Source organism: Hermetia illucens, chromosome 1 (assembly GCF_905115235.1).
Source record: "Hermetia illucens chromosome 1, iHerIll2.2.curated.20191125, whole genome shotgun sequence".
Classification (NCBI taxonomy): domain Eukaryota; kingdom Metazoa; phylum Arthropoda; class Insecta; order Diptera; family Stratiomyidae; genus Hermetia; species Hermetia illucens.
The window spans coordinates 91,053,288-91,072,198 of NC_051849.1; the positions used below are offsets into that span (position 1 = coordinate 91,053,288).

General features: G+C 36.7%; 1 protein-coding gene across 3 annotated transcripts in view; it reads right to left on the reverse strand.

The window, feature by feature from the left end:
* The window catches only part of LOC119647034 (protein dopey-1 homolog), a 106,006-nt gene that overhangs the window by 19,676 nt on the left and 67,419 nt on the right, over positions 1–18,911 (reverse strand). For 2 of the 3 annotated variants that reach the window (XM_038047777.1, XM_038047776.1), the window contains exons 4-6: positions 9,501–10,410; positions 6,480–6,808; positions 6,140–6,407 (exon numbers count right to left, since the gene is read on the reverse strand). In XM_038047777.1, coding sequence (XP_037903705.1) covers positions 6,140–6,407; positions 6,480–6,808; positions 9,501–10,410 — 1,507 coding nt within the window. The remainder of the gene's footprint in view (positions 1–6,139; positions 6,408–6,479; positions 6,809–9,500; positions 10,411–18,911) is intronic. The other variant, XM_038047779.1, reaches the window with a different exon arrangement.

The following is an 18,911-nucleotide window of genomic DNA, read 5'->3' on the forward strand; positions in this document are numbered from 1 at the left end:
ACAATCAGATAACCCATTGTGATCACAATGTCATCCTTAGGCAACATTCTTCTCCTCTATATCGGAAGTCTTTGTTGCGTACATAGTACTATACAATTGTGATGCGTATTAACCTGATCCGGAATTTTGCAGTTAAGGTGCTTAACTGCTTCCAGATTACAAGCCGGGGCTTGTGACAGCCGTCAATGATAATCCGACGCCAGATTCGTATTTTCTACCACTACACTTACTGAAATTTTCTCCCAAGTTCGAGAAAGCAGGCATTCTGGTTGTCGAACCGAAATATTTTAACCAGAAGCTAAACGCTTCATGTATGGGTTTTGCTGTTTTTTTATCTAAGAATGTTTGGTCACAATGGTTCCACCTATATATACCTCATAATTTAGGTATATGCGTTGAATATACTCGATAGTCAATTTGATATGGTACTGACATTTTATTTCGTAGGATACTTCTCACGAGAACTGTTCTAACTTTGTTAATAGTAGGATTTCACCCAACCATTCGAGTATAATGCTTCCTATTAAAGTCTACCTCACTGCACAAATCTAAAAATGAAAGCAGTAAATTTTCAAAATATAATAATATACTATTAAATTATTATTTGAGCAGAAATCATGACAACATTTTGAAGCCTAGATACCATGTGCACGGAACACCATAATTTTTCTGATTTTCAGGTGGGGCAGTTCCTGAGAATGGCTCCTTGAAATAATTAATTCTTTTCGGGCCCTGAACTTCTCCCCTTTGCAACCAGTGGTAAAAACTAATATCTGCTTCGAAAAAAACTAGTCGAAACCTTTGATTTGAAACTCAAAATGGCTATATTCGGTGAAAAAAAAAAACATAGCACCCCTCCTTTACGTATTAGAACGATGTTACTCACTATATGCAAGAGTATCCACAGTTCCCACCTTTCCACCAAATTTCGTATCAGTAGGGATAGGGTAGGGTACAGTCGTTTCTGAGGACATGATTGTGACAGACAGACGGCCGAACAGACAGTAAACCTTAAAAAGGGCTGGGGAGAAGTAGATATCTTATTTGCACAGCTTAAGATGCAGGGAATTCGCGTGCAACTGATAAGTTTGAACTGATATAACTTTGATACTAATAGCCAAATTTCCATGAAATTTACCAGTATTATGCGCGATACCGTCCTCTATGCAATGCAAAATATAAAATAAGATAACACTGCTAGGATGAACTTACAAAAAAAAGTTACAAAGAGAAGAAAACAGGAGCCTTTCATCAGAAAGATAGCTGGCGGTAACTAGGGAAAATGGAAAATGGTTGGAAAATTTTTCAAATTTCCATGGACTTCAAATAGATATACTATACTGAGCCAGCGTCAATCGACCACTGAAGCAAAGCTGCAGAATCAGAGGACGTTTTGGAACAGATTCCGGAAGCAATGCGTTAGTCTAGCTCAAACATTATTCAACACCGCATTGAACTACTTCAACCGGAAATTGCCAGTAGACTTGAAAACAACATTGCAGTATAGATCACCCAAAATAGTGGCCTATGCGGATAATATATATCTTGGCACCGAGGAACCCTGGCAAAGATGACGAGTAGGAGAAAGGGTTCAGAATAAAAATAAACAAGGATAAGACTGAGCCTATGATACAAACCAGTAAAAGAAGCTGATTGGACAAAATGTCTTATTGAACGATTTCAACTCTTAGCAAGTGGACAATTTCGCATATTTAAGTTCGACAATTAAATAGGGCCATAATAAAATGCAGGAGGTCAACAAAAGGATCATGATTGCTTACGAAACATATTATCTCTCATTTTCAAGATTAAAAAATAAAATTGTAGACAGGAAAGCAAAACCGACAAGCTGCAAAACTGTGATTCAGACAATTATGGTACGACCAGGAGAAAAAACCGGGCCGGAAGGCGAAGCATTCCCGAAAGATTATTCAGAGGCAAGATAGAAGGCACACAACTTGAAAAGACGCAAAATAGATGGGAAGACATAATTGACGACATGGGTTATACATTGATCAGTTTAGAAATCAAAGGATGAATAAGTCCTCGCAACTCTACCAAAAAAGTGAAGACGAAGATTTCGATAGACCGACATTGGACATAGGAAAATGGTCATAGAAAAATAAATCGTAACGAGACGTCGATTGCTTCCTTTTATTAAAAACGGGCACACTCTCAAAACTCCTCAGGACAACTTCCAATTAGATGATAAAGGAATGGTCCAGTGGTTAGGTCGCTTGGCTTCCGTAGCAGAAAGTCGCGGTTCAAATCTCATTGGTGGTAGAGGGATTTGTATCGACACGCGACGGGATGCTGGATACCAGTATGCTCAGCTGTGAATGAGTATCTACATTGAATCAGTGTAATAATCGCGGGACGCAATGCTGACCACATTGCCTCCTACAGTGTACTTTAGTCCTGCAGTGTACCATTCCATTGTTGACGCGGTCTAACACGTTTCAGACCCCAGATTCAATTAGATTGTCGTACCAACAATTATAATTACTTTCAACGAGACTGTTTTTCAGGTAGTATTAACGCATCACATTATGAACAATGAAGTTTTCACACAGAAAAAACATGTCCACTAAAACTTTTTAAAGTACTCCTAAACAAGCAAATGGAAATATTAACCAAATCCGTTAGCAAAAACTGTTTAATTCGCCTTAGGGATATCTCGCAAATTCTTGAATTCAATGAACAGTTTTTGGGACGTAGACTGCAATAGCAATTGAATTGCAAAACGATAAAAATACAAATCTGAATGTAATGATGACTAACACTACTGATTCAATATGAATGCTGAACTATATTTGACATAGTTTTCACATTATACCGCATATTATTTAATAAAGAGGGAAAAGGATGACTCAATTCTGAAAATAATAATAATTCTTTTGGGACCACTTGTTGCTCTGAAAGTAATTTTTTTAAAGCATGTATGTATGTATTACTTTGTTCTGATAAAGGCGAGTAGACATCCATATCGCATTCTGCGAAAAGTCTTTGACTCAACCTCATCAGATCAAATATATTTGAAAATCAAGTTAACAATCAACCTCTTTAGGTGATGGTCTGTCCCTTCACATCTGATGGCCTAATTGCTAACAAAATATTTGTAGCGCAGTATTTCCGTGCCTTTGTAAATGTTTACTACGATCCTTTGAAATTTCTATCTTGGAAATGTGCATGTAATTCAGGACATTATGGAAAAAACTTGAAGAAACACGTACCCCAAGGCTTTTAAATGCATCTATCTTATCTTTCAGATATGATAACACTACCTGTGATATGTCGTGGTACACAAACCGGCGAACATTAATTTTCAATTATGCTGATTGTAAGTTCATCTTTTAGAGGTGTCCAAGTGAAAAAGTGATGCTATTTTGGTTTCCGAAAAAAACTACCAATATACGATGAGGGTTTAGGTGGACTCCGCTTCAATACTAATATTGATTCCAATTGCGTTGGAGAGAATATAGTTCCAATGTTGCCGCAGTACTTTGAAATAAATTTAAATGCAAAAGCAGCGGGCGGCAATCTCCTTTAATAATTACCAACACTACCGGCTGAGAAATAACCTTGAATACCTTTCGGGAAGAAAGTCAAGGGATTACAACATTTATTAGATTTCATTAACCGTGGAGATGATATTATAAGAACACAGATTACACTCAATAAACAATTAGCTCCGATGGTTTAAAAGCAGCAAATACAGGAAAGTTTTGAACTTAGGATTCCCAAAGAAGTCGTACAGGCGACCATAATTATCCATGTTCAAATAGTACATCTGCAAAAGGTAACAAGAGAGGTTCAACTTTCAAGTATTTAGTCATTGGATTATATGGACTGATTCATTTGTGGTAAACAAAACCTTATTAAAATCGATTTAAATCGATTCAATGTCTGCCCTCCTCTCTCTGCTCGGAAACGGCTGAAACTATTGTTACGAAATGTGGTAAAAACGTGTGGTCTGTGTCTTTACATAAAACAATTGGCACCATTTTCTGTTGAGTTTTAGGGAAGAGGGGGGCTTCCCCATACATGGGAGGAGGTTGCACAATTTTTTTCACAGAGTGTGGCCGTTTAGGGTATCAAATGAAAGGGCACAATTAGTATTTTTTCCAAACTGACTCTGGATGGAAAGTAGGGGAGTGAGGGGAGCCCCAAAAAATTAAAGAGGTCCGTTTCTCAGAAGTACCCAACTGGAAAATCTGAAAATAGTCACAATATTGACATATGAAATAAAATACACCTCCTTCCGATATTTACATAAATAAAATCAATAATGATATATTATCATATTTTAGAAATTAACCCGAAAACCCCACTCAAGTTCATCCTTGAAGTACAAAACGTGGCATCAGTATAAAAACTTGGTCAGCACACAGGCCTGGCACATACGTAATGTGATCGGAAGCGGAAATTACAATGGATAGATCACACGTTAAAAAGGGGCGACAAATGCATTGCTGGCAACATCATACAGAAGAATCCACTCTCCCAAGATGGCCGACCATTGGGTCGCCCCAAGGGCACTTGGCGTAGAACGCTGAAGAAGGAATGCCGGCGTCTCAGGAAGTCGTGGGGATAGCAAAGGACCTTTTAGATAATCATAGGCGCATAGGCGTGGTGGACGCGCTGAATTTTGCTTTTCGTAGCACAACTGAACAATTTTGATCAGCGTTACCTCGGTGTCAAAGTTTTCATGATGATTTGTCAAAGAAAACTGAATAAAAGTGACACGGCAGTTTGATACGAGTCATGCATAATCTGTGAAAAAACTATACTCAAAGAAATGTCCAAATGAATCACCCTAAATATAAACCGTAAAATAATAATTCAGATTCCATAAGCTGTATATGTATCTGAAATGATCGCAGGACATTACATGCTCCTTAGGAGTTTACGAGTAATTAAATAGAAAGTCGAATTTCAGGTACGGAAAAATGGTAACACAACACAAAAAAAACATTCTCTGGTTAATTGGATGTGAATATTTGCTCTTTAAAAAACACGAAAAGTCTTTATACAATTGTTTTGCAATAGTTGAAGCCGATTTCTAACTAATTTTGTGTAGAATTCATGATAATGGGTAGAGCAAAGCAGCCGACTACCAAGGAATTGAATATTACAAAAAATTACCACGACGAAGAAAAACGCATTACGAAAATTGCTCGTGTTGTGTTGCGAAGCGAATGTGTGCCTCGTAACTTTATTCCAGATCCTGGCAATTATGGCAAGAAAAGGTCAAGAGGACAACTAAGAATTGTAATTCCTGATTAGTATCTAAGGCGGACATGAGTACTAAAGATGGACATTACCGCACAAGCAAAGTATCTTATGTTAAGTGCCATATATTGCAGTGAACAACATCTTTTGAATAGTCAGAATGGTCGTTCTTAAAGGTCACTTGCGCTGGTAAAAGCGGTGTCGTGTAATTTTAATGGACGAAAAAACGTTCGATCGCGACGAGCAATCGATTTCAGTTATCATTCCCATGGTTTTAAGAAAGAAGCAAACATATCGCGCAAGAGAGCACGGTGGCGGAAGTGTAATGGTTAGGGCTGCTATAGGATACAATGAAGAGGTCTTAGCTTGAAAAAAAGCAGCTCCCGATATAAGACAATGCTTCATGAAGAGTAATGTGCTCGGCTCACGTTGCAAAGGTTTTACTCTAGTACTACTTTCAGCAGAATCAAAATGAAGTTTTCGATTTCTCAGCAAGGTCTCCAAAACCGAATATTATTGAAAGGGTCGTATAAGCCCAATCGTTTACGCTAAATCCAAAAACAAAAATCAAGACGCAAAAGAATTAGGAACAACTACTACCTCTGCACTGTGCCAGATTCCGAGAAAATATACTACGAAATTGTATGAAAGTTTACCAAAAAGAATAATAGAAATTATAAAAATTCCTTTTGCTCAATAAAATACTCAAATATAAGGAGCTGGATCTGATTGCCTAAATTCCATTGTACAATGGAACAATATACATTTTTTTACGATTTCTTTAAAAACACTCACTAAAGAAATGTTTGCCTAGTGTCTAGTGGATTCTATATTTCTTAGCCCAGTTCCTACCCACTGATGTATGCTACCACCATTTCTAGAAGCAATTTACTACAATCTAGCTTACCTCCTTATCCAACTCTAGAAGCTTTGAATATGATTTAGCTTTTTTCGTTTTCTTCGGACTTTTCTTATCGATGAATTGGTTTGAATTTGATCTCCGAATAGGCTCGTCATCAAATAAGCATTGGTTTAGCTTTGAATCCGATTTACTTTTTTCTAGCGCACTACCTGAATCGCCACCACTTACATTACTATTTTTATTGCTAATAGTGTTAATTGCTTCTTCCGCATGCTGCTTCTTGGTTGATACTTTCGCCACTTTAACTGGACTTCTATGAATTAGTAAAATATAAAAATGTTACATATATCTTCAAATCGATAATTATGACGTGTTTTGAACTTACGTAATCATCGGTTGAACTCTAGAAACAATTTTCATACATAATTTAAGCGAGGCAGTAACTTCTTCATGCGTCATATTCTCCGAATGAATTGTCAACATTTGCGTAATGGCTAAGAAAACTTTTGGCAAGTAAACACGTGTTGTTTCGGTATACATTTCTAATGAGATTGTTTCTAGCAAGAATTCAGTCAAATAGCAAATTTCAATCAGTCCCGGATCTCCACATCCAACAACAGATTGAAATTTATGACTGCTGCTGCCCGAGGAAGATAATTGTTGCTGGAATGTTCCACGAATATTCCGTGATAGTTTTGATGATGGTTCATTAGCCTATTAAAATAAACAATCAAATTAAATAGATTCCATATTTTTAGATTTCGATCTATATACTGCATTCACAAATGATACAACCCTTATAATATTTTCTAACTACCCTCAAACAAATTCAAGCCACTTGGACTTTTTGTATAAATATCTACATAGATAATGCATCTATTCTGAAAAAATTATTAACATTGGTTAATTGTATTCATTTATTCTCAACTGCTGCTTTTTAACAGTTTATACATAATAGAACTATGGAGAGACTCACCTCCCTCATTGTACCCAAACCACTTGAATTTTTTTTAACTCTAAACAAAAAAGAAAATAACAAAATGTGGTTTTTATGTTCAATTATTTTTCACCAATGCTGCGCAAGTGGTTTAATATTTAAGATGCAGCTGGAAAGCTCTGATTTAGCTCTTCAATCTGATTTTAATGGCTACAATCATCAGAAATCTTTTGAACCCCTATCCATGAGGGCCTTCTGGTCACCCATAACTTCTTAGTGATTACACAAGGGAGGGTTGCAACGAATTGTCACTGCCCGTTAAGTAAGATGTGTAAAACGAAACCTTATTAAAATCGGTTTACTGCCTATCTGTCCGTCACACGCATTTTTCTCGGAGACTGTAAGAGTGATTGACACCAAATTTGGTGGTTACGTTGAATTTAAAGCGAGGTCCCCATACATGCAAAAGGGGATGTAAATTTGTTTGACCAAATGAGTCATGTGGGGTATCAAATGAAAGGTCTCGGTTAGTGCTTTCCAAATTGGTTTTAATTTTGACGTTGGTTGGAAAGGCGGGGAATTCGGGGGGTCGAACATGATCATTTATTTAACGGATCAGAAACTGACCAACTGAAGAATCTGAAAAAAAGCAAGGGGCTGCCACTATATGGTGGTTAGGCTCCGAAATATCTTCCATACCGATATCCCTTCAAATAAAGTTAATAATAATATATTACTATAATTTTCAGTACTTGGCTGCAGAACGCCCCTTAAGTTCAACCACACCACAATGCAGTACTATGAGCTATAACATAGAGCATAATCCTGCCAAGTTTGGTGGAAATCGCACTATTACTAACAAAGTTATAATAGATCAAAGTTGTCACTTCCTTAAAAATTCAAGATTTTGAATGTCAATATCACCCGAAAGTGAATATTCTCACATAATATATGCGAATATTACGTGTTACGTACTAATGGACAAATTCACACGCAAATGTCTTTATAAAAGAAATACACAAAACCTTTCATACCTGAAGCGTCCAGCTTTCGGTTTCCCGACCTGTTAGTTTAAGTCATGAAATAGACTAAAATTTCCGTAAAATCATAAAGCAAGGTAACGGCTTTGGTGAATGCAGTCGACTACGTCATAAAAGGTATAAAATAACCCACTAAAGTGGAAAGAACCACTACGAAAGCTGGCAGTTCAACGTCATTCGCAATTCACAAAAAAGTCGGTTCAAAAACTCAACGACATTAGGACGAATCGCGACCTCGAGGTTCACTTTAGAGTGCAGTATTTTAGGTAGGAAAGTTTCACAGCCACCCAGCCAGAACAAAATCTTAATCTCCGAAAATAACCGAAAAAACTGCCTGTCTTCATGAAAAAGCGTGCTATAAAAATTTTATACTTTTAGTATTCTCAAATGTGATCTCGCAAAAGTAAATAAGTAAAATAAAATAACAGAAAGCAATATATCTACAGACAAGGCAATACGGAGTTTAAAACTGGCAACATATATACAATCGTCAAGCATGATGGCGTTAAATTGGGGCTTCAAAGCGACCACAGCGGATAGATTGTCATTTATTGATTATAACATGAAAAAGAAGTATACTTTATTGTGCTATTTTTAAATTTGCTATAAAATGTCGCCTTAGGCATATAACAATCGTTTGTTTTCCAGTGGGACAACAAACCCAAGTACACTTCCGTCTCGGCACGAGAATATTTATTGTATAATGTCCCGCACTGACTCTACATGCCTTCCCAATCGGTAAACTTTAACCTGACTGAACATCTGTAGCATGTGCTCAAACTCCAGGTCCATAGACGATATTTAAGAAGGCATCAAGTAGTTCAACTCCTGTTTATACAAAAATGACAGTGCATGCAACGGGGCCCATAATAAATTTGCTTAACACAAAAAGTACCTACTTTGGTTAACGAATCTTTTAAGGTGGGTAGAAAAAACCTTTTAACACGTTAGCACTGATGAAGGAAACAAGTGGTTCCCGAAATATCGATATTTGGAAGAATAAATATCGACACCAAGGAAAATGAAACAAGTTTTTTATTATTTCAGATAATTAATCGTTAGAAGCACCGCATAATTAAACTTAGTTTGAAATTCTTGTTTCTAATATGTTTATCAAGGGCAGTGCAAATTCAATTGAATATGAACATCATTATTTGTTTAAAGTTGAAAAAAGTCAAATAGTTCTACCTACCATTTATAAAGAATTGGAAAAACAGGCAACTGAACACAACTTTAAAAAACTGTTTAGGTAGATGCATTTCTCGTATAGGTAGGTGTATTCAAAAAAACGAACCACTTCATTGTTTTTAAGAGCAGTTAGACAAAAATTAAAACCAATTGTGATTGCCCTGTACTAACAATATAAGCTCAACATTTCAATTTATTAAAATATTATGCAATAAATATAATAACCCAGGTAGGCACTTACAGCTTTACAGGATTTCTCGAACATTATTGTCATGAAGTTCCAAATATACGCTGGGTCAAACGTAGCAAAAAGCAGGTTCGCTGACTTTGTTACTTCCATATTTCCATTCGCTAGTGACATAGTTCGGATAACATCGCACAGAACATAGTCTAGCACAACGGGACCAATTTCAGCTTTATCCAGCAACGAAACAAGTATTCTGTAGGGCTTCAAATCCACAGGTGTGTTGTTTAAACTTAGGCTTAGTGTACAAATAAGAGCCTTTATTAAGATATTCTTTGAATACTTTTCGAAATAATTTTCGGATTTTTCGTCCATTTCTAATTGCCCAGTTTTCGCCACTTCTGTACCCAGCAACCATGAATAGAGGCGTCGGTTCAATGACATGTCTCGCCGCAGTATAGTATTCAATCCATTTGTCACCAACTTAGTCAAATCCAATTCATTTAGGTATTTCGTATGCATAGGGAAGCCCAATAGTAAAAATTCTAAGGTGTTCCGCTGCACCAGGATTACAGCATCATTCAAGCATGCACAAAGTCCGCACATCATAACTTCATGATTGTGTCCCATTATATACAATTGTTCTTGCATGCCTAAACGTTTGTTGAAGTGGTCTAATAGGTATGATATTGCCGGCAAGCGAATTGATGCATTCTTAGCGACGCATTCCCATAGGCACGTGTAAAAGAAACTGGGAGTAACAGCTGTACAAACGTGCGTCAGCAAGGAGTTTGTGCGCTCGAAGTGATCCAGCCCACTTTCATAGCCAGGTAAAACTCCGCTTAAAAAGCCACTTAAGGCAGGTCGTAGTTTCTCACCCAAGGGCACGAAATACTTTTCATAGATGGCAAGTAGGGTAGGACGTACATTCATAGCCGCATAGCTCAGCAGAGGGAATAGTCCAGCACTGAAATGAAAAACATGTAATTGAAGTTATTGATTGGAATTTATTTTTAAAATTCAATTCAATATGACCGACATGTGTTCGCTCATCCCAAGGAAATTTACATCTCTAATAAGGTGAAAAAAAATGTTTCGACCTTATCTGAATAAGTTATGATACATTTATGGCGTTTTATTATAAAATGTTATGATCATTAATATTTGTTAATATATTATGTTGAATTGATTTTTTTTGGTACAATACAAAATTATGTTTGTGCAATCGTTGGCACTTCATTGGATGAGGGAAATCGGAAATGTAACCGCCAAGAAGGGTCAAGAAGTGAACAGGCAATATCAAGCGCACTTTGAGAAGACAAAGAAGGATTTTTATGGGAGGAAACTTTATAAAACAAGTCGGGATACCGGACGGACGGTTTTGTGTTCATCTAATATGAGAAACTTTCTACGCACATTTTTCCATTCGTGTATGACTAAAAATCCAAAATACACAAGAAATAAATACATATTACAGACGTAGATATTATGCTTACCCTAAACAAACAGACATTGCACATTACCGAATACTTTATTCTATATGGATATATATAAATTGATCGTACACCTATTTGCGGTTTACTTCGTGCATAAAAGTATACATACACTAATGATCAAAAAAAAGTGGCCACCCAAACTTTTTCCGAAAATCCAAACTTGAACCCTAGTTTCTCCCCAATTGATAACAATTTCAAATATCTGTTTTACAAATACTATGGTGGGAAGTGTAAAGGCTATTTATAAATAAAAAACAAATTTTGTATTATTAATAAGAGGTATGTCCTCCTTTATTTTTAATAACATTATCAATTCTGTTTGGCATAGAATTAATTAGTACTTCTAAATACTCCTCGGAGATTCTATTCCAGGCACCCAAAATAGCTTCCCATAGCTCGTTTAAGTTGTTAATTGTCTTGTCGTGAATCTCACGATCAATATGGTCCCATATATTTTCGATGGGATTTAAATCAGGGCTTTGAGCAGGCCAATCAAGAGTCCTTATATGTTTTTGGGCCAACCAATCGGATATGAGCCTTGTCTTATGGCATGGTGCATTATCTTGTTGGAAAGTTAATAGGCGAGGTGTTCTGAACCTCGCTAGAGTTGGTACCAGTGATGTTTCTAAAATATTTTTATATTCAGCTGAGTTGATTTTTGTATTCACTGGTACCCGATGCAGTACACCTACTGTTTTTGAGGAAAAACAGCCCCATACCATTATTCCAGGGTTGCCTTTCTGCGTTTCCTGGATGCAATCCTCACTGTATTCCTCGCCTGACCTACGAAGACAGCGTTGCGGCCTGTCCGATCGAAGGCAAAATCTTGATTCGTCCGACCAAATGATTTTAGTCCAGTCGGTGTTTCGATGGTCTTTGGCCCAAACCAATCTTGCAGCTTTGTGCCTCGGTTTAAGAGCCGGAACTTTTCGACAGCGCCGACTGCGAATGCCAACATCTTTCAAACGGCGTGAAATCGTGTGGCGACTTACTAAGTTTCCGCTGGCTGGCACAAAATCTTTAGATATTTGTGCGATCGACGATATCCGATTCCTCAGCGCGTGTGTTCCAACGCTCTCGTGTCTCTGCTATTCATTTTTCGTGGTCTTCCGGAGCCTTTCTTACGTACTACACTGCCGCTTGCTTGTTTACGTCGCAAAACTTGCTACACGCCGCTTCTGGAAACTTCGACATCCGATTTTTTAAAAATTCTCACGATTTCGCGTTGTGATTTGCCAGACTCGCTTAGTCCTACGATGCGTCCTTTTTCTTCCTCCGTTAATTGCCTGTAGAAAAAATGTATACACTTTTCTTGAGTTTCTTTTCAAACAAAATGATTTTTTGAAAATAATTCAAATATATAAATTTTTAATCTTCAAACTGATTTCTCCGCTTGCTTCCAGGACTCTACCAGGATTATCCTTCTGAAAAGTCCTTGAGGCAAGCCTAATTTTTGATGAGTTTTTTCTTACTATCCTTTTCTACTAAGTTAATGATAATAATTACTTACCGCTGTTTTGGAGACATTTTAATTCGACAAATTATTAAAAATGTATTTCAAGCACTATTTCCACCTTTGAATGATTTTTCACTATTTCTAAATTTTGTATCCTTGCACTTCGTCTGTTTGTTAGGAACTGATGTCCTTTGATGTTCTGATGTCCCTTTTTATACCTGCTTCATTGCAAAATTACGAAAAACCCCGAAATATTACATGCGGCGGCAATATTTGACACTCTTTCGACACCAGGTAGGTGGCCACTTTTTTTTGATCATTAGTGTATGTACATATAAAGTATACTGAATACCGCTTGTTCAATGCACAAATATATCTAAATTAGGCACTACCCCAAAGCTTAATTTACATATGCATATAAATACGTACATATGTCTGCCTTGAGTAATTGATATTGATATATAAATGATTAAGAAACTAAAACGAAATGCTTCCCTGCGACCTCCCATTCACGTGAGCTCACGTTGTGGTATTGACAAAAGGATATGTTATGATGACGTCATACACGTTTCAGAGTGCAGGAAATTCACACAAAATGTAAGTTTCATATTCTAAAATTTTGTTAATAATGGTTAGATTTCCTTCAAATTTCCCAAAGTTATGCCTTATGTTCTCCCTTAATATACTATTTTTAACTTGTGAAGCCTAGATTTTGCATAGATGCATTATTGTGTTAACAAGACCTGCTTCACTTTTTGGGGGACACATTTTGATTCTTCACTCTCTTGCGTTGCACTTAATACCAGAAATCCAAAAGTACTAATCAACTCTTTACATTTGATACCCCACATGATCATATTCTATGAAAAAAATGAGGAGTTAAAAATTCAATTCCCCGCTACTTTGTAAAGAGCCATTTACACAAATAATATGATTTGGAAGCACTACATTGATAATAGTCAACCGCATACGCTTCACACTAGGAATTCAACATTATTAGCAAATGTGTAGAAGTTCACCTACAAGAGATACGAATGTATGAAAAGTTTTGTGTATTGTGTATGGCACTCACATTAAAAGTTATAGAATGCAATGAATTCACACAAAAGTGGCAAATTTGACCTATTCTAACTCTATTAGTAATAGTGTGATTTCCGCCAAACTTGAAAGTAGTATGCTCTATAGTATAGCCTATGCCAAATTTGATGATTCTAGGACAAACTTAAGGGGGGTTCCCAATGAATTTCTTTGGAATTTCAAGAAACCATACCAATCCTCAGGTTGTATAAAAAATACAAGCCTACATAAGACGAAGAATTCGGAGAGAAATCAAGTGCTATCACGTCACTTTCACCCTGTACCGACTAAACTGCACTAAGGTCTCAATCGATGGTGTAAAAATTCTTTAGCAAAATGAGGTAAGGTTTCTCAATTTGTACCTTGCCTTTGCCTTCGCCACAATATGGAGCAAACATATTGGGATAAAGGCAATGTAAATGAAGTTGAGAACAAAAAATTCTAAATAAAAACTCTAAGCTGGGACTCGAGTACAAACGCCTACTCTACAAAGTCATCATAATGTCAATATAAACTTCCCGAATTCAGCTGTGGTGTTCCGCGTGCATATTTAACATTGAGTTGCTACTTTAAAAATTATTTTTTTTTACTTTCCTATGTATACTATTACCTGAATTCGAATCATACACATAACACCAATGAAGATGATTTGAAAGATGATGGCCCACATTGCGTAGGGCATCATACGAGGTTTTTGCCGATAATCCGTAGATGAGATATCGAGCGCAAACATTAAGTTTCTAATTTCTAAGTGACGTTTTACTAATTATTCCAACTGTTCAAAACAACGCCTCTCTTAGACAATATACTCAAAGTACTCAAAGTAGTTTTCGAACACTTTATTTTTAAGGACAAAAAAAGGAGATATTTTTATAAAATTTTGCATATATGTTACTGTTATGCTAAACTACTTTAAGAAGTACTTCTTAGACTTTCCGGAATATTTTTTACTGCTACAGATTTGTTAATAAAACATTATCTAAAAAAGATAAATTGGGGGGGTTAGGAGAATGAGCTGGAGTAAACAATTTTCGTTCTTTCGTTTCTTGTAAGAAGTATCGATTAAAGTTGTTTCGAAAATAAAGAACCTACAAACCAGCAGGATTCAATCGTTTTGTAATAGTTGTTTGTAAATAATTTAACAAAATGAAACAGATTGTTCTCGATAACCTAATATCTTAATTATATTACCGCTATTTGTTTTTTAAATTCGTTCATCTTACCATCATTATATTAACGACCAAAGCTTCCACAAGAAATACGAATATGACTTTCACTACTACTGTACTAGTACATATGTATAATATGAACTTACGACTTTTGAGTTAATGACATCATATAACAATCTAGCGATTAGTGGACAATGTAACATAAGACTAGTTGTAATTCTACACTAACTTCTATTTTAATTAGGTCATTAGAACTGTTCAAAAAGTGAACCAGCTGGAAGCAACTTATTACTATTGATGAAAACATACTAATAAATAATATACTGGCTGGGAGGCAAATCGATCAAATTTGTAACATTGACTTAAATTGTTCTAACATTTTAAATCAGCTTTAGCAATTCAAATGTTACGCTTTAATGGCCATACGTAAACGCATTTAAATTTCCATTTCCATCTGAAATCTCTCACTCTACGCTGAGTTCCCAATAATATGAGTTTTCTATCATTGCCATTGCGAAAAATCACATCTCGTGTAATGGCGTGTTTAAACTCTAGGTTAGAATCAATATTTAGGCCACACACCTTCTTTTTTAGCCTACCCGATTCCACCAAATACACATTACTACTGGTTTGTGCAACCTTATTTCGTTTTTCCAGATTTTCCGCTATATTTTCTTTTAAAGCAGTTCAATCTCCCTCCGTTTCAATGATAAACTGCAAATGGAATTTCAACACTTTGTACAGTTGATTAAAAACACATTTTTTCATCGAACCAATTTTCGTACTGAGACTTTTGCAAATGAGTTAAAACTGTGATAATGGAATAATGGAATAATGTCTCGAGTAATTGATATATAAAGATTAGAAAACTAAAACGGAATGCTTCCCTGATTCATATGAGCTCACTTTGTTGTGATATTGACGAATAGATATGTTATGAAGTCATACACATTTTAGAATGCACGAAATTCACACAAAGTGTAAAAGTTTCATCTTTTGTAACTTTGTTAATAAAAGTTAGATTTCCTTCCCAAAGTTATGCCTTATAATATCCTTTATGCTTATGCCAAATATTGTACTTCTAGCATGATCTTAAAGGGGGCTTCTGGCTAAATTTCTAAAATATACCAATATACTATTATTAGCTTTATTTGTGCAGATATCGGAACAGAATGTATTTTGAGTCCTGGATTCCGTTTAGATGCGCCACTGTGATTTTTTCAGATTTTTCAGTTGGATAGATTCTGAGAACGAGACCTGTCACACTTTTTGGAGGTCATATTTTGAGCCCTCACTCCCCTACGTTTCATTCGATATCAAATTTGGGGCCAGTTTCAGGCATAGATATTAAAAAGTACTAATTGAACCCTTTCATTTGATTCCCCACATGGCCATATTCTATGAAAAAAAATGTTGCACCCTCTTTTCGCATGTATGGTGAGCCCCCTTAAACTCAACACAAAGTGGCGCCATTACCTATGTGTAAAGAGGTTCATAGACCACACGTTTTCACTAAGTTTTTTGATAATCTAAGCAAAGATGCCCTCCTGGAGCGATGTGACGGAGGTTTTAGGCAGAACAACAATGAGAGTTCGAATCAACTTACTTTGGAAAATCTATCATCGTTGAAATTGCAGCTTATGTGGCAGTCTGTGTCTTCAATGAAGATTTTTTGCTATACTAACCTTCCTGCAAGGCATGGAAATCAGTAGTGGACCAAGCGAAAATGAATAAGCGCGATAAGCCGAGCGGTGTCGAGAGATGAAAAACAGACTAAAAACGGCAAGATACATCGCAAGGAGCAAAAATGTGCTTAAGAAATCATGGATAATATCAACATCCTTTATGGACCTAGGATTGATGATTCAGTGTGCGCTAAGCCGATAAAACTCGCATATGAACGTTTTATTCCAAATTTTTCAATGTTCAAAACTTGAAAGCGTTTTTCCTTCAACGCACTTTTTTAAAATCGGTGCCCCTCATAACTCCAAAATTACTGCACTGATCATTTTGAAACTTTGAACACAACTTACGAGGTGAACTTGATAATAGTTTTTATTTGACAATAGTAAATTAGCCAGTTTTTTCCTCAAAAATGCCGTTTTTCACTTCAAAGTGTTCCCAAAAAGTGAAAAATTTAAATTTTAAAAGCCCTGCCAACGTTAACTGAGGAAAATGATCATCTAATGAAAGAACTTTGATTTTTTTTATTTCGAATGATCCAGTACCGAGTTATAAGGAGCACCGCAATTCTACTTTTTTCCGAGAAACTTTCGAATAACTCTTGCTATTGCCATTTTAGCTGTTAGCATTAACTCGAGATATTTAAATCGGTCAGTTCTGGGCAGGTCACTGCCGCTGACAGTGGCCGTATCTGTTTCATCGGGATCGCTAGGCAAAAATTCAGTTTTATTCAGATTCAATCTGAGACCGTGTTGCATGAGGCCATCATTCCATTTTTGGACAAGTTGCTCGAGATAATTTTTGCTATTAGACGCTGGGGGCAGGAGGTTGAATGTTCCGTATGACAGTGTCCATAGCAAAAACAAGGAGGAGTGGTGAGAGGGCGCTTCCTTAATGAGCATCGACAGAGACAGGAAACAGTTTTGATGCACTCGCCACACTTCGAACTTTACTTTTCGTATCGCGGTAAAGCAATTGAACATAGCACACGAGTCCTTCTGGCACTAAGGGTTGTCGTAGAGCATACCAGATTAGTTCGTGTGGTACACGGTCAAACGCTTTCTCTAGATCCAGAAATACAATGTAAAGAGGGCGATGCTTCTCATGGTGTTTCTCCATGAGCAACCACGCAACGTGTATTGCATCAGTAATTCCGCAGTTCTTGGCAAACCCGGCTTGATTCACGGTTATTTCAACGTTTTCGCAAATACAGTTGTAAGGAATGCGTTCAAAAATATTCATGATATGGGAAAGTAACCGGATCTGAAGGTAATTTGAACATTCTGCTGGACTACCTTTTTTCCATATTGTAACAGTGGTACTTTCTTGCCAGTCAGATGGTGTTCTACCTTCTTGAATAACCCGATTAAATAATTCACAGAGTAACAGTGTTGGGTTGCAGCTCTTCGCTTCCCACAGCTCAAATGTGATGTCGTCAGGTCCTGTTGCTTTCCCCGATTTCATTTGTTTTATTGACTTCAGTTGCGCTGACAGGTGGAACTGCTCCAAATATCGACAATGATTGTAGAAGTGGAGGATGAGCAAATTCTTCAGTTGAAATCTGGTCGAAATATTCTGTTCATCTATCCAATGCGGCTCGACGGTCGGTAAGCAAAGTACCGTTCTTATTAACAGAACAACAAACAACAGAAGTGTTTACAATCTTTCGTTCGTGTCGACTTTTGGCAAGTCGATACAGATCTCTCGGGTGACAGCGATCGTTTTCCGGTTAACATTCTTATAAATTTGCCAATTGGCGAGCGTTTTATCGTCGACGAACTTGTGGCAGAGGCGTTTCTTTTCACGCACCTTCATTTTAGCATCGTCATTCCAGAGCCAAATATCTCGGTTGATGTACCGCTTACCTGGCTTGATGATGATTCTTCCACATTCGTAATGGTTTTCCCTCTTTTCCCACCTGTTAAAGTCTGCCTTTTCACCCACATGACCATTAAGGTCGACGGTAGATTGATGATACAGTCATAAGCGGGCACATCGCACTAATATACAAAAAACCAAAAAAGCTAGAGAAATAAACTAAAATATATCCTTGTGATTTACTTTAAGCTGACGATGTGCTATCTTATCACTTATGTAGATACCATGTACTTCTAAGATAAACTTAAAGGGAGTTTCTAAAATATGGTAATGTGCTATTATTAACTTATAGATGCACCGTTGTGATTTTTTTTTTCTTTAGATTTTACACTTGCGGCTCATATGTTGAGCCCTCACTCCCCTATGTTTCGTCCAATATCAAAAAAAGTTCAAATTGAGCCCTTTCATTTGATACCCTACATCACCATATCCAGTGAAAAAACAATTTACACTCCCCTTTCGCAAGTATGGGGAGCAACCTTCAAACACAACAGAAAATGGTGCCACTTCCATATGTAAAGAGATTCACAGGTAACACAAAACCTTAAAAAGAACTTTAAACCAATTTTTCATCAAAATATCTCCATTAGTATTTATTTATTTTTTTACCAATCTTGCCATACGAGCAAATAATTCTGATATGTACTCGGACATCAGTCAAAAGCTATGGGATTGAAATCGGAACACTGCGGTGGCCATACCATTTTCA